Source organism: Sminthopsis crassicaudata, chromosome 6 (genome assembly GCF_048593235.1).
Source record: "Sminthopsis crassicaudata isolate SCR6 chromosome 6, ASM4859323v1, whole genome shotgun sequence".
Classification (NCBI taxonomy): Eukaryota; Metazoa; Chordata; class Mammalia; order Dasyuromorphia; family Dasyuridae; genus Sminthopsis; species Sminthopsis crassicaudata.
The window spans coordinates 207027011-207041093 of NC_133622.1; the positions used below are offsets into that span (position 1 = coordinate 207027011).

Genomic DNA, 14083 nt, shown 5'->3' on the forward strand with positions numbered 1-14083 from the left:
TCATGCTTGAAATGTATTCTTTTTTTTTTTTTTTTTTTTGTAGTCCCTCAGAATGCTTATTTTCCTGTAAGACTTAGCTCAACCTTCCTTAATTACCATAATTAATTATCTGCTCCTCCTTTTCTTTGTACTCAGCTTATTCATGTTTATTCTAACCCCCAGAGAAAAATAACCTCATATTTAGTTTTGTCTCTTTAATGCTTGGCACAAACCCTTGTATGTGGCAGAAAATTGGCAAACAGTTATTGGATGGAAATAGGATATATGCTATCTGAACTGTCTTCCTATGGGCATTATGTCCATAATTCCCATAAATCATCTCCATAGCTTACTTACTGAGAATAAATGAGAAGGTACACAGCCATCAGACTCAGGAGAATGTGTGTCTTATATTTATGTATTAGGCTAATCTCAGGATTAGTGGGAACTTGAGTGTTTTTAACAAAATATATTGATTCATTTTGGATTTGTCCAAAATGACATGTCATAGTTTCCATTAGTAATGATGGTACTAATTATAGTTTATGTGTATACAAGCAGATTAAGGCCTGAGTTCTAGATAAGTTATAAAGCAGTTGCTTTATCCATATTAGGAATTTACTGATTCTTTACACCAATGAAATCACAGGTCTGCCACCTCTCTCTCACTATCCCTCCTATTGTGCTCCAGCCCTTTCTCTCTCACCATCTTAATACTTTCCCTCTCTGATCTTTTCCCCCTGTCTTTATAAGCCAAAATGAGAAGTGTCCTGTCTTATTTATTATAGTTACATGAGACTAGATTTGGAGTCAAAAATACCTGCGTTCCAATCCTTCCTCACTCACATGCTGAGGGCTGCTGCAGTTCTGTCTTCCAGGGTTGTTGTGAGGACCACAGGAGATCATGTATACAAAGTGCTTTGCAAAACTTAAAAGTGCTGCATAATGCAGTTTTTTAATCTAGTTTTTTAGATTCTTTAAAACTCAACTCATAAGCAAGTTGACTAACATGCTGTCATGAGCAATGGATATGGAACATGGTGCAGATGGGACTGTTTTCAGATCTCTGTGTAGTAGCGTATGTCTTAGCTGTTATACACTGGCAAAAGCAGCAAATCTGGGGGGGGGGGGATAAAAGAACTCAATTACAGTGAAAATGCCTGATTGTTGTTGTTATTGGTAGAATTTTTAGAAGTGAAAGACTACCCAGAGCACATTAAGAATTTGGTACGAAAAGAGAAAGAACTGGAAGAGCAAGAAAAAAAGCAACGTGAAATTGAGCGAAATACCTGCAAGGTTAGATTTCTCTTACCTTTATCTGAAGAAAGAGCTTTCTCACAGTGGAATAAAATGTGATTAACATTAGTTATTTTGACACATTAGTGAAGTTCTTTAAATAATTATGAGACAAAATTATGATCACTAACAATTCAAGTATTTTAAAATAAAAACATTTTTATTAGTAAATCTCATTAGTTTTTTGTTTTGTTTTGGTAAGAAAAAGATACTTAAGAAATGTGGATTTGGGTCTGATTAAATGTTGACTAAATTTGTGTTACAAATTGTGTTTCAGATAAAATTATTCTGCATGCATCCTGTGAAACAAGTGATGATGGAAAATAAATTGGAGGTTCATAAAGATAAGACGTTAAAAGAAGCAGTAGAAATAGCTTATAAGGTGTGTTGACCCAAACTATTTGTTAGATTTGCATTTCAGTAAATAACATTTATATTTTTACCAACCTGTGATCATTCTTACATAAGAGAGTGGTGCTTAGATTTGGGATTTCTTTCATGAGGATACTCCTACAAGCCAAAACCTTGGTCTCACTTTGACAGTCTTATCTATGAATGTCTTCTTCATTGTAAATATTCAAGCTATAAAGCCCTCTTATTTTAGTATCTTAGAGATCCCATTATTATGTCAGTCAGACAACTAGTTTTGTGACATTTATTCCATGATTTTCTGTCATTTTTACTTTCTTTTATAGTAAAGCCCTGTGTACATTTCCAAGTGTAAACTAACTCATTCTCTATCTATTCAATTTTGGACCCACTAGCACTTATCCAGAGATAGTAATGAAAACAACTCATTGAAGGAACCTAATAGTAGTCCTGTTCTAGATGTGGGGTTCTCTCAAAGGCTATACTTCACATCCCTCCCATGTAGTACAGTCAGCTCCATTTTGATAAAGTTCATGTTCTCAAAATGAATTAGACTTGTTTGGGCTTAATATTAAAGTTGATACTTTTCTTTTCAGAAGAAAGACTACTTAGACATTTTAATAATTTTGTGGTAGCAAAGGAAAGCCAAATAATCATTATCACATATAATGTGAGAATCAAACAATAAAACTTCCTGTCATTAGTTAATTTTTTTAAAAAAGCTTCATGCTAGAGGCAGTTAAATGGTACAGTGGGTAGACCATTGGGCCCTGAAGTCAGGATGACTTGAGTTCAAATCTGGCCTCAGACACTTAATAATACCTAGCTGCGTGATCCTGAACAAGTCACTTAATCCCAATTGCCTAAGTGAAAAAAAAAAAGTCAGATACTCTTTGTGCTGATTGTGGTTTTTCCTCTGATGTGTATGTGATTATGAATAACTTCGATTTAGCACAGATCAGTGAATAATACTGCAACAGCAGTATTGAGTATTTCTGTAGCATTGTACATTTCATAACATGCCTTTACATGTGAAATAGGATCAAAGTGGTCAAAGCTGAAGAGCTGAAAGAATTGAGAAATATTTAACATAATAAATAAAAATAGAGATAATATTTTAGTTTTAAAATATAAAAACTAAGTCACTATGCAGCTTGCAGGATTCTTAATACAGGACAATGCCTGCCTGACACCCCTAATATAGTGGAATGAGAGTTTAGATTTAAAGGCAGAAGAACTAGGTTCCAGCACCAGTTCCTTCATTTAATAGTAAAACAAATAGTGTAAATATTGCTTTATAATTGAACAAATGATGGAGTTTTCCCCATTAGGATTCACAAGTTTTATAATCTATGTAGTACCCTGACTTTTGAGTGTACTTTTACCTTTGAAATTTGCATTAGAAAACATTTAGTATTTTATGTTTGGAATACTTTGTTACATGAATTACATGTTTAATAATTTAAAATTTCATTTGAGGATGTAAAAAATAAAAGTTAGAATTTTAAAATATATATATATATATTTAATTCTTGCCTCTTAATCTGTCGTTTTTGTATATCTATACAAATCACAAGTATATATTTATAACTCCATGTAATAATACTGAGATTTAAAAAAAAAGTTTGAGTGGTAATTTTTTCCAATTGTAGGTGATGGATTTAGAAGGCGCCATTCCCCTGGACTGTTGTCGTCTTGTTAAGTATGATGAGTTTCATGATTATCTAGAACGGTCATATGAAGGAGAAGAGGATACTCCAATGGGACTTCTGCTTGGTGGAGTCAAATCAACATACATGTTTGATCTGCTCTTGGAAATCAAAAAACCTGATCAGGTTTTTCAGTCTTATAAACCTGGTGGTAAGAAATTCAATATAATTAAAAATTTTAAGCTATTTGTAATAAACATGGTAGTTGGTTTTTTTTTTTTTGTTTGTTTTGTTTTGTTTTGTTTTGTTTTCTATTTTTAAGTCCAAAGAACTTGAACAGTTTTCCACATTCTTAAAATTTAGAATGACTTTGGCAAATTAAGAACATTTGTGAACAAGCTATTTTTTCCCCTGAGACAATTGGGATTAAGTGATTTTGCCCAGGGTCACATAACTAGTAAGAACAACTTTTTAAAAATTCAAAAACGGTATGTACAAAGAAATATACAAAGGATACAAATAACCCAATTGCAGAATGAAGATAATTATCCTTCCTTAAATTAGACAAGATTCTGTAGTCAAAAAAGGCTGATTTTATTACTCAGCAGTATTGGGAATGGATATTTGAAAGTAAAATGTGTAGAAGTATGAGTTTTCATATTGCTTTAAATGAATACGTAACAATTTCTTTACAGTATTCCTGTCACATAGGGAGGTATGGACTTAGTAAGAACAAATTCTGTATTTAGAGTCAAAATTTAGGTTGAAATCCCAGCTATAAGTTAGCACTTGCATAGCCCATAGCAAATCACTTAACCTGTCTGAGCTTCAGATTCCTCACCTGTAAACCAAAGGAGTTGGATTGTAACATCTAAGATCTCTTCAGGTTCTGGTTCCATAAACCATATTAACCTCATCTTAGGGATAATTTCCTTGAGACATAGTACTTTATCCATAGTTATCCAGCTTGTAAGTGTGAAATCTGGGATGCCAACCAAAGTCTTCCAACTAAAACCAGTGTTCCTTCCCCTATATCTCAATGTGTATAGAATAAAACAATTCCAGATCACCTTGAGCATTATTCTCAAGACTTGACTCTATCCTGTGTAAGGCTTGTTGCTCTTAAGAACTTTTTATGAAGAGTGGCAGAGAGCGCCTTACTAAATGTGTGTGTTGTGTTTTTGATTCTTTTTTATAAAAAGAGAACTCCCATCGTTGGGATTGTATTGAAAATCATATTACAAATGTCTTGTTTAAGTCAATTCTTACTTAGCTATTCTTTTCTTATGTTTGTTGCATGTGGCAGAGGTGATGGTGAAGGTCCATGTGGTTGATATAAAGACAGAATCTGTTGCTCCTCCATTTAGTGTACGAGCTTATTTAAATCAAACGGTCGCCGAATTTAAGCAGCTTATTTCAAAGGTAAGTTTTAAATAACAGTCTGTACATGGAGGAAAATAATTTTCATATCTAATGTAGATTCATGCTTAGTCTTTTTAGCACATATAAACTTGAGTAACATAGTATCGTTTTTGAGAAGGGTGTCTAATAATTGCATTTCTTTCACTAACACATTTCAAAGGACAGTGCTAGTGTTGTATTTGAAAATGCTTGGCATTTTTCTTTCCTTGTTTTTTTTTTTGTTTGTTTGTTTGTTTGTTTTTTAAGATTGTTCTTAAAAGTTTTGACTAAATATTTGTTCATCCTCATTCACCCAAAAGAATTACTTTAGGAATATTCCAAGTACACCTTATTCAGTAAACATTTCTTGTGTATCTACCATATGTCTTTGACAAATCATGGAGTCTACTAAGGCATAATTACTATCCTTAAGTCAAGGACAGTCTTAAGAATCAAGAACTCTTAAGCAAAGCAGAATATGATCAATGCCCTAAGAAAAAGTATGGAGTGCTGTGAGAGTACAGAAAGAGAATCATGTTAACATGTCATTTTTGTGGTCTGTGGTAACCCTACATTAGAGTCATACTGCTGCTACACATTAAAATATATTCCTAAATTATCCTTGTTCTTTTATTCAGAGAATATTTTGCCCGTACATTTTACATTTGTAAAAAATAGGATCTTCTGGTGATTGTTAATCTTTCTCCTTTTGGTTCGAAAATAACAAAATGCAGTGCTTTTAATCATTATTAGAACTATGTGTACATTTTGTTGAATTGTAAAAGATAATATTGCCCTAAATAGACACATATACTAGAATTTTGGAATTCATTTTGACTTTTTATTGGGGGAAAAGAGAGTAGATAGAGGTCTGAGAGTCCATGGTGTGGAAACTGCCTTTACCAATAGAGATCAACAATTTTTCTGTGACTTAGTCATAAGGACATTCTCTGAAGTATTAATATGTAAAATAACTTGTAACTTAGTGTCAGAGACAGGTCTTGACTTCCCAGACTGGTTCTCTAGCCACTATAGCAGAGAAAGCCTCTCTTAGCATTTTGTGATTGAGGAGGAATGGGAAGGTTTTGTTTAAAAATCCTTTTTTACTTTTATCTGACATCACATATGTTTTTCTGTTCTTGCCATTCATTTAAAGATAGAGATGTGTAGATAGAGGTCTGAGAGTCCATGGTGTGGAAACTGCCTTTACCAATAGAGATCAAGAATGCAAAACCTGCCAGCTAATTGGAGCAGGATGGGAGGTGGGGGTGATACCAGAGAGGCAATTCTGAATCAGCACACTCAGAATCATTTGTACTTAGGCAGGTCTCTCCCATGTAGCTTTCTTAATTTATGTTCTCTGTGAGGGAATAAAGACAAAGAAGTAGCTCTATTCATTTATGTTGCTGGAAATTGGTACTGGATATTGACAATTTGTTTATCACCCTATCACTCATTTGTGCCTTTAACTATACAGTAGCATTGGACTTTTAAACTAGGAGACTGCAATCAGGGATTGGGAAAGATTCCCCTGGTCATTTCCATAGACATGATGAGAAACAAACATGTTTCTGGACAAAATTTCCTCTTCTCTTCTTTGATTTGAGCCTTTATTATGAGTTGTCAGAATGTCATTGATGGTAATATAATATAAAGAAAATAATTTAGTTTAATTATGTGTGGTACTGATAGTTAAATGCCAGCCATGAGGAGGTAAATTTTTCATTTTTGAGTAAGATCTCTTCTCTTAAGTCCTTAAAGTAAAATTAAAGTGACTTAAATGAAACAATTTTATGCCTAGATTTTTGAAGTATCATTACTTTCCAATTTGTCCTGTTGAACAGCATGTTTTAAACAAGTGGGATTAATAAGATTATTTATATTCTTGGGCATTTAACTTCTGTTAAGTTACCTTCATATTAATCCATTGGAAAAGGAGTAATATATTTTCTTGACCAATTCTAAATTTTTTTGTAAAATAAAAGTACTCTTTTATAATTGTGATTCCTTTGTAGACTATACAGCTGCCTGCTGAAACAATGAGAATAGTTCTGGAACGCTGCTACAATGACTTGCGTCTTCTCAATGTGCCCAGTAAAACACTGAAGGCTGAAGGCTTCTTTAGAAGCAACAAGGTATGTCTTTACGACTTTTTTTTTTTTTTGCCTGAACTTGTGATTTCATGGATATAAGAAATTCCTAGTGAGGAAATTCCCTCTGCCATGTAACTATTTGCACATTTTTATTTTAAAAATGTTTTCCTAGAGAGGGTGAGTTATTTGCCTAGGGCAACACAGACAGAAGTGGCACTCGAGCTCATTATTTTCTGCTTTATCGCCTCTTATATTCCCTACATTGTCACATTAAATCCAAACAGAATACAAATTCCTAAACCTCCCTTTCCAGCTTTCTCACTCTGTTTTCCAAGCTTGATTCCAGCTAGGTCAGTCTTCCCATAGTCTTCCCATTTCTGCCTCCATCTTTTTGAGCATATAGTGCCCTTTGGAATGCCCTCCATTCTTTTCTCTACTGTGATCAGGCCTATTCTTTCTATAAGATAAATCAGATACCACTTTCTTTATGAAATATTTGTTTTTCTAACATATTGACTCCTCTTTCCTCTCTGACTATTTTTTTTCTGAGGCTGGGGTTAAGTGACTTGCCCAGGGTCACACAGCTAGGAAGTGTTAAGTGTCTGAGACCAGATACGAATTCAGGTCCTCCTGAATTCAGGGCTGGTGCTCTATCTACTGCGCCACCTAGCTGCCCCACTCTCTGACTATTCTTAAACCCTATCCTGCAATCAGTCAACTCCTCCCCTGCCACTCCCACTCTCCCTTATAAAACTGGTATGGGGGAGGGACAGGCCTCAGTGGCAGGGCCTTTCTTGGACCCACAGTAAGAACAGTTGCTGCCCTAAGAGTATCAAGTTCTTCTGGGTGAAAAACCTTGCATAGAAGAAATCCTTCACAAAGCTTGAGCTCACTGAATTATATTCCTTTCCCAGGAGTTAAAGTCAATGATCTTCTCTTTTTTGGATTTATTTTTGTTTTCCAGTAATTACAATTTTCATGCATATTGAAGCCCATCTTCATTGGTTTGCTCTAGCTCTATCACATCCTCAAAGACTTCTTGCTTTACTTTTTTTTTATTATTTTGCTGAACTTACTCATTTTCCTGCTCTTTATTTCAGCATCTTATTTAAACATTCTCACTCTTAAATTGTTATCACTATTCTCTGACTGACTTTTCAGTAATCAGTATGCCCTTCTCAATAGTTAGTGTTGCCTGGTCTTTTAATTTCCTAATCTGGTGACACCTTTTTGTAGTAGAGGAAGTGGGACCAGATTTAGAGCATCATCAGTATAGGGATCTCCATCTACCATTGCAAATCAGCAGCTCTTCTGCCCCTTAGAGGCTTGAACTGGAGAACTGAGTCCTTGAATGTCCTGCCCAGGCTCATACAAGGCAAGACTTGAACAGAAATCTTTCTGACTGAGGCCAACTCTCTAGCAACTATGTTCTACTGCCATTTACCACTTCACTCCATGCCCGAAAGTTAATTTTTTCTTGCCATGCTGCTACTAGAGTTGCCTCTTTTTCTCCTTTTCCAGACCCAGAGAAATATTTTGAAATAAAGCAAGCTACAGCCAGGATCGGTCAACAGATGAGAGGGAGGGCAACAGTGAGAAATAGGAGTCTGTATTTTTTTTTTTTTTTTCAATTTTATCTCTGTTCTGAATTCAAATACCAAATACAGTAAACATCTCCCTCTACTTTGCAGAACAGAAGGAAAGGATTGTACATAAGATTGTGAATTTCCATTACATAGAGCTTGCTTTTCTTTTTTAAGCATATAATAAATACAACATGTAACTTTCAAAGCTGTCCTGCTTGTCTGTGATTCCTTCTGTTCTTTTTTTGGGGGGAAGAGGGTTGGGAGAAAAACCCACACTCAGTCTTCACTGCCCTTCAGAGTTGTGAGGAGACCTGAGTTTGAAGATGGCCTCAGACACTTAATATGATCCTAGGCCAGTCTTTTAACCTCTGCCTGTTTCAGGTTCCTCACTTGTAAAATGGATAATAATGTTATCTACCTCCCAGAATTACTGTAAGGATCAAATGAGATAATATTTATAAAAGCACTTAACATAGGGCTTGGTTCATGGTAAGCACTATATAAACATTATCTGTTACTATTGTATCATTATTATTACCTTTATCCCTCCCACTTCCCCTCAAAAAATAAAAGAAAAAAAAAATCTGTATAGTAAAGCAAAAAAAAAAAAAAAATCTCTACTTGGGCTGTGTTTGCATCTAACTTCTGTGAGATCATGAGTAATCATCTTCACTGGTTTTCCAGCATTGTGATTGAGCATTACATTTATGATATATTGTCCTGCTTTTGCTTATCATCCTATAACAGTTTATATAAAAGTCTTCCCAGGTACTTCTGAAATCCCCTGTGGCATAGTGCAATAAGAGAATATGTGTATTATAAGTATTAAGAGTGATAGCCACCACTAGATGGCCCTGAATTTCCTTTTTTTTGCTTCTATGACAAGAGTTGCTATAAATAAATATTTGCATATGGGCCCTTTTCTTTTTTGGAGTAGTAATGATGTCTCTGAAATTGAATATGTTCCTGATGAGACTCTTGGAATGCCTTTTCCTTTTGCCTTTCTTTGAGCATTTCTGGTTTTGTCTTTAAACTTTCTCTTAAATTGATTTCACTATCAAAAATAAACAGTACTATAAAGTCATATAATTAAGCTTCTAAACAAAATGTAAATAATGGTGTGCAATAGTTATTATACTGGCACAATTGAGATTCCAAATCAGCTTTTCATTGCATTTTAATAGAAGGCATTTGATTTTTAGTTTCTTAACCCCAGTACAACATGGGAGGTACATGCTTTGTTAAAGCCCAATCCGTAATACAGTAGGGACTCATTCCAGATGGAGCTTTGGTGCCATCATCTCTGAGAAAACACAGTATGAAATAGTACATTTGGAAGAATGAGGAGGGCACCATTTTTTATTGTTCAGTCCTGTCTGACTTCAGGAACCCATTTGGGGTTTTCTTACCAGAAACCTTAGTGGTTCCTTCTTCAGCTCATTTTACTGAGGAAGAAACTGAGGCAAACAGTTTTAAGTGACTTGGCCAGGTCATACAACTAGTAAGTGTCTGAGGCCGGACACATCAGGAAGATGAGTCTTGTGATTCTAAGCCCAGTGTTCCATCTATTGCACCCGCCTCTCTGCCCACCTGAAAGGCACAATGCTTTCAAACTTTTTTCCACTTTAGAAAATTTTTGCTCCTTTGTAAAATTTATAGACAAATTCCAATGTGAACTTAATTATCTTTTATAGTATTTATTAGACCATTAGAGACAGGTAAAGACCTTAGAACACATCTTAATTTAACCACTTCATTTCATAGAAAAGGAAACTGAAGCCAAGAAATGTTCAGTGTCCAGAGTATTAAAATGTTGCCATTGTTACATATTAAACATTTTCATTTCTAAGCTTAACCATCTTAGTATGTCCTTTTTTAGCTCACATGACTTTAAAATCCATACGTACTTGTGGCCTTGTCAGGCTTACTGGTCTATCCATTTGTTATTTCGATTACCATTTTCTATTCAAAAAACACACTTGCCATCCTTTTTTCATTCCCCACCATAATTACCACTGTAATTACATAATTGCCATTACCCTGATTAAAAATGAGAAAAGATCTCTGAAGAAACCTAGGATTTTGTGACATTTCAAGGACCTTTTGATAATACATCAAAGTATTCCTTTCACTCGTTAAGAAATAATGAATTAGAACATGGTGCTGGTGAAATCCATATTGCAAATTCTATTTCCATACAAGTCAGTTAACTTTTAAGAAGGAAAATCTTTCTTATTGGTTGGCAGTACCACTGGTAGTTAGCCACATATCTCACAAATGTGTGGTTGTATGCATTATTCACTATCCTGACCAGTCCCATCTTTTTCTACAAGGGGCAACACATCTTTATTAAACTTTTCAGACTTAATATTATTTTTAGAATTTATTTTTTAAGGTTTAGAATTTATTTTCCCAAACTTTTCAGACTTAATATTATTTTTAGAATTTATTTTCCCAAGCAGTAGAAAGTTAAACATAAAAGATTCATTAACAAGAATAACTCTGCAAAGTTCTCATTCTTTGAGGCAAGCTTATGCTTTGTTAAAGCCCAATGTTATGTACTGACTTAAACATTTGAACTTAAATATCTTACACCTAAATAAAAAAATTTTTGACCCAATTCAATATGTATACTTCTGTGTGCATACTATAACTCTCATGTCATACCTGAGAACCAAAATTATGATGATGTAACGGAACTCTCTGCCTTAACATTTAGGTATTTGTCGAAAGTTCTGAGTCTTTGGATCACCAGATGGCCTTTACAGATTCTCATTTGTGGAAATTGCTGGATCGACATGCAAATACAATCAGACTGTTTGTTTTATTACCTGAACAATCTCCAGGATCTCATTCTAAAAGGACAGTGTACCAGAAAGCTGGTGGGGATTCTGGCAATGTGGATGATGCTTGTGAACGAGTTAAAGGACCTCTGGGTAGCCTAAAATCTGTAGAGGCTATCTTAGAAGAAAGTACTGAAAAACTTAAAAGCTTGTCTCTGCAGCAGCACCAGGATGGAGATAATGGAGACAGTAGCAAAAGTACAGAGACAAGTGATTTTGAAAACATTGAATCACCTCTAAATGAGAGAGACTCTTCAGGATCAGTAGATAACAGAGAACTTGAACAGCAGATTCACACTTCTTATCCAGAAAATTTTCAGTCTGAAGAGCGATCCGACTCTGATGTGAACAATGACAGGAGTACAAGCTCAGTGGACAGTGACATTCTTAGTTCCAGTCACAGTAGTGACACTTTGTGCAATGCAGACAGTGCCCCGGTCCCTTTGGCTAACGGACTTGACTCTCATAGTATCACAAGTAGTAGAAGATCTAAAGCAAATGAAGGAAAAAAGGAGACCTGGGATACAGCTGAAGAAGACTCTGGAACTGACAGTGAATATGATGAAAGTGGCAAGAGTAGGGGAGAGACACAGTACATATATTTCAAAGCAGAATCCTATGCTGCAGATGAAGGTTCTGGGGAAGGACATAAATGTATGTAATTTTTTTTTAAAGCTTCACAAGTCAGTACCTATGTTCATCTTACTTAAAGAGTGCAATTAGATGTATACATAGTCTTTTAAAGCCCATTGCATTTACTTCTAAATCCATTTGTGAAAGTCATCAAGTTGATGCAGGGTTGTAAAACTTTGCCCTTTGTAGCTTTTGTTATAATTTTCTTGTTAAAATTAAATTGGTGAATTTACATACAGATTACATATAGAAATGAAACACATTCAACCTTTCTGACAAAAGAGATTAAAATTTGTTCATGTTAGAAAAGGTAATTATGATAAAATGATGGTTTTGGTTAGAAAGCATGGGGACTATTGAAGTATGTCATATTCAAAACCCAGAGCAGAATATTCTAGATTTTCTTTTAATAACGCTCTTCTGGAAGAGAAAAGAAAATGTTATCATGAATAGCTGGAAAAGTGAAATTAAGGAAAAAATCATTTTGCTTTTAAAAAATGTTTAAACAAACTAAGGTATATCACAATTGTCAATAATAAATTTTTAAAATCATATCACAGTAGAAAGTCTTTCTGACACTTAGTTGTGATCTCAATGTAGAAAACATCTAAGGAGTAGAAAAAAAAAGTATTGAAATAAAAATCAAATGTGTCTCTCAGTCTTTACTGAAAAGATGTTAAGAACAGTCCTGCTCCCATACAATGAGTTTTTGAAGTGGATCAATCAAAAAATTAGATCAAATAATAGAAAATACAGTGTTCTAGATTAGAGGTTCTTAACCAATGGTTCAGGAGCTCAATTTTGTTTATTTGCTTGCTGTAAGTTTTGGTCACTGTATTTCAATATAATTGGATTCTTTTGTAATCTTAACTATTTTATTTAATGCATTTAAAAACATTATTTTGAAAAGGATCCATAAGCTTTGCCAGACTACTGCTGGGGGTTTTGGAGCACAAACTAGGTAGGGATGTGAGAGGTGTGATACAAAAAAGTTAGGAACCCTTGTTCTAAACCTCCAAAGTTGTAAAGCTAACTAACAAACTGTGTGTAACTAGTTATTAGGTCTCTAAATTAGAATTTTAAAGAAAGTTGATGAAAATCTAGAATCATGATGCAACTTGAGTGATAGATGAGTTTCACCATAAACTTCCTTGTACATTTTAGGATTGAAGGTACAATCACATTCCTTTTTTCTGCAGTATACCTCTTTTTCATTGATATACTTTTCCCCTCCTTAACATCAATACATTCACTCACCCAAATCTTGAGGACAAATCACTTCCTTATTAGGTAAAGATTGTAACTAGTTATTAAAAATAGCAAATTTCAGGTAGCAAATTGCCAGTAGAAGGGGGCTTTCTGACAGGTTCCCAAAAACTAAGGATTCAAAAGTCTGTTCTGGGAAAGTTCACAGAATCTTTAATAAAGAAGAGTTAGTCTGGATGTCTGATAGGTGTTCCATCAGCATAATTTTTAGGAAGGTACCCATATCTGACAGAGTGACTTAAAAATCATCTAAATGAGATATAGTAATGTTATTGGGAACTATTTAAAGATAACAAACACAATTTAGGAATAAACAAATGTCTTTGAAAAGAAAACAAGTCTTACACTGAGTTAGTTTGGCTCTCCTTCATAACTAATTTTAAATAGATACCTAGGAAATCTTCAAAATTGGCAAATGACATTGAGTCCTGGGTTGTGAATAAAGCCGATGACCCAAAGCTGCACCAAGGTTTTGCAAAATCATGTGACTGAATGGGAGGAGGTTTTTGTCTAGTAAACTTTAAATTGATTCATCGAGAGAGCAATGATCTTAATAATAATTGTTGAAAAATAAATGTTGGGCCTTTAGATATGAGCCAGGAAAGTTATTGGTCATCATAGACCTTTTCCTGAAAACAATGAGAATAAATAATTGAAAAGAAAATTGTACCTTTTCTACTTATGTAAAAAAGCCATACTACATTTATGGTGGAAATGTTTCTTACATTTTTTGAGTGTGGCTATCATATCATGCCTTGCAGGCATTAGGAAATCAAATGATCCAGGTTTTGGGCACTGAAATAGTATGGTAACCTATTTTAACCTGAAGAGTTGAAGATTAAGGGGAAGTTATATGATCAGTGTTTATAAATCATAAAATGTATAGATTAGCATATGGTACCCTGCTAGGTTCTTCATAGAGCACAAGACATGGTTCTTATTTTTAGGAGTTTACAGTTCCTCACAGA

General features: G+C 34.4%; 1 protein-coding gene across 6 annotated transcripts in view; it reads left to right on the forward strand.

Moving 5' to 3' along the window:
* USP47 (ubiquitin specific peptidase 47) overlaps positions 1–14083 on the forward strand; it is an 89269-nt gene that overhangs the window by 69216 nt on the left and 5970 nt on the right. For all 6 annotated transcript variants that reach the window (XM_074276785.1, XM_074276781.1, XM_074276782.1 and 3 more), the window contains 6 exons: positions 1163–1275; positions 1553–1657; positions 3297–3504; positions 4600–4715; positions 6710–6829; positions 11093–11870. In XM_074276785.1, the coding sequence (XP_074132886.1) occupies positions 1163–1275; positions 1553–1657; positions 3297–3504; positions 4600–4715; positions 6710–6829; positions 11093–11870 (1440 nt within the window). The remainder of the gene's footprint in view (positions 1–1162; positions 1276–1552; positions 1658–3296; positions 3505–4599; positions 4716–6709; positions 6830–11092; positions 11871–14083) is intronic.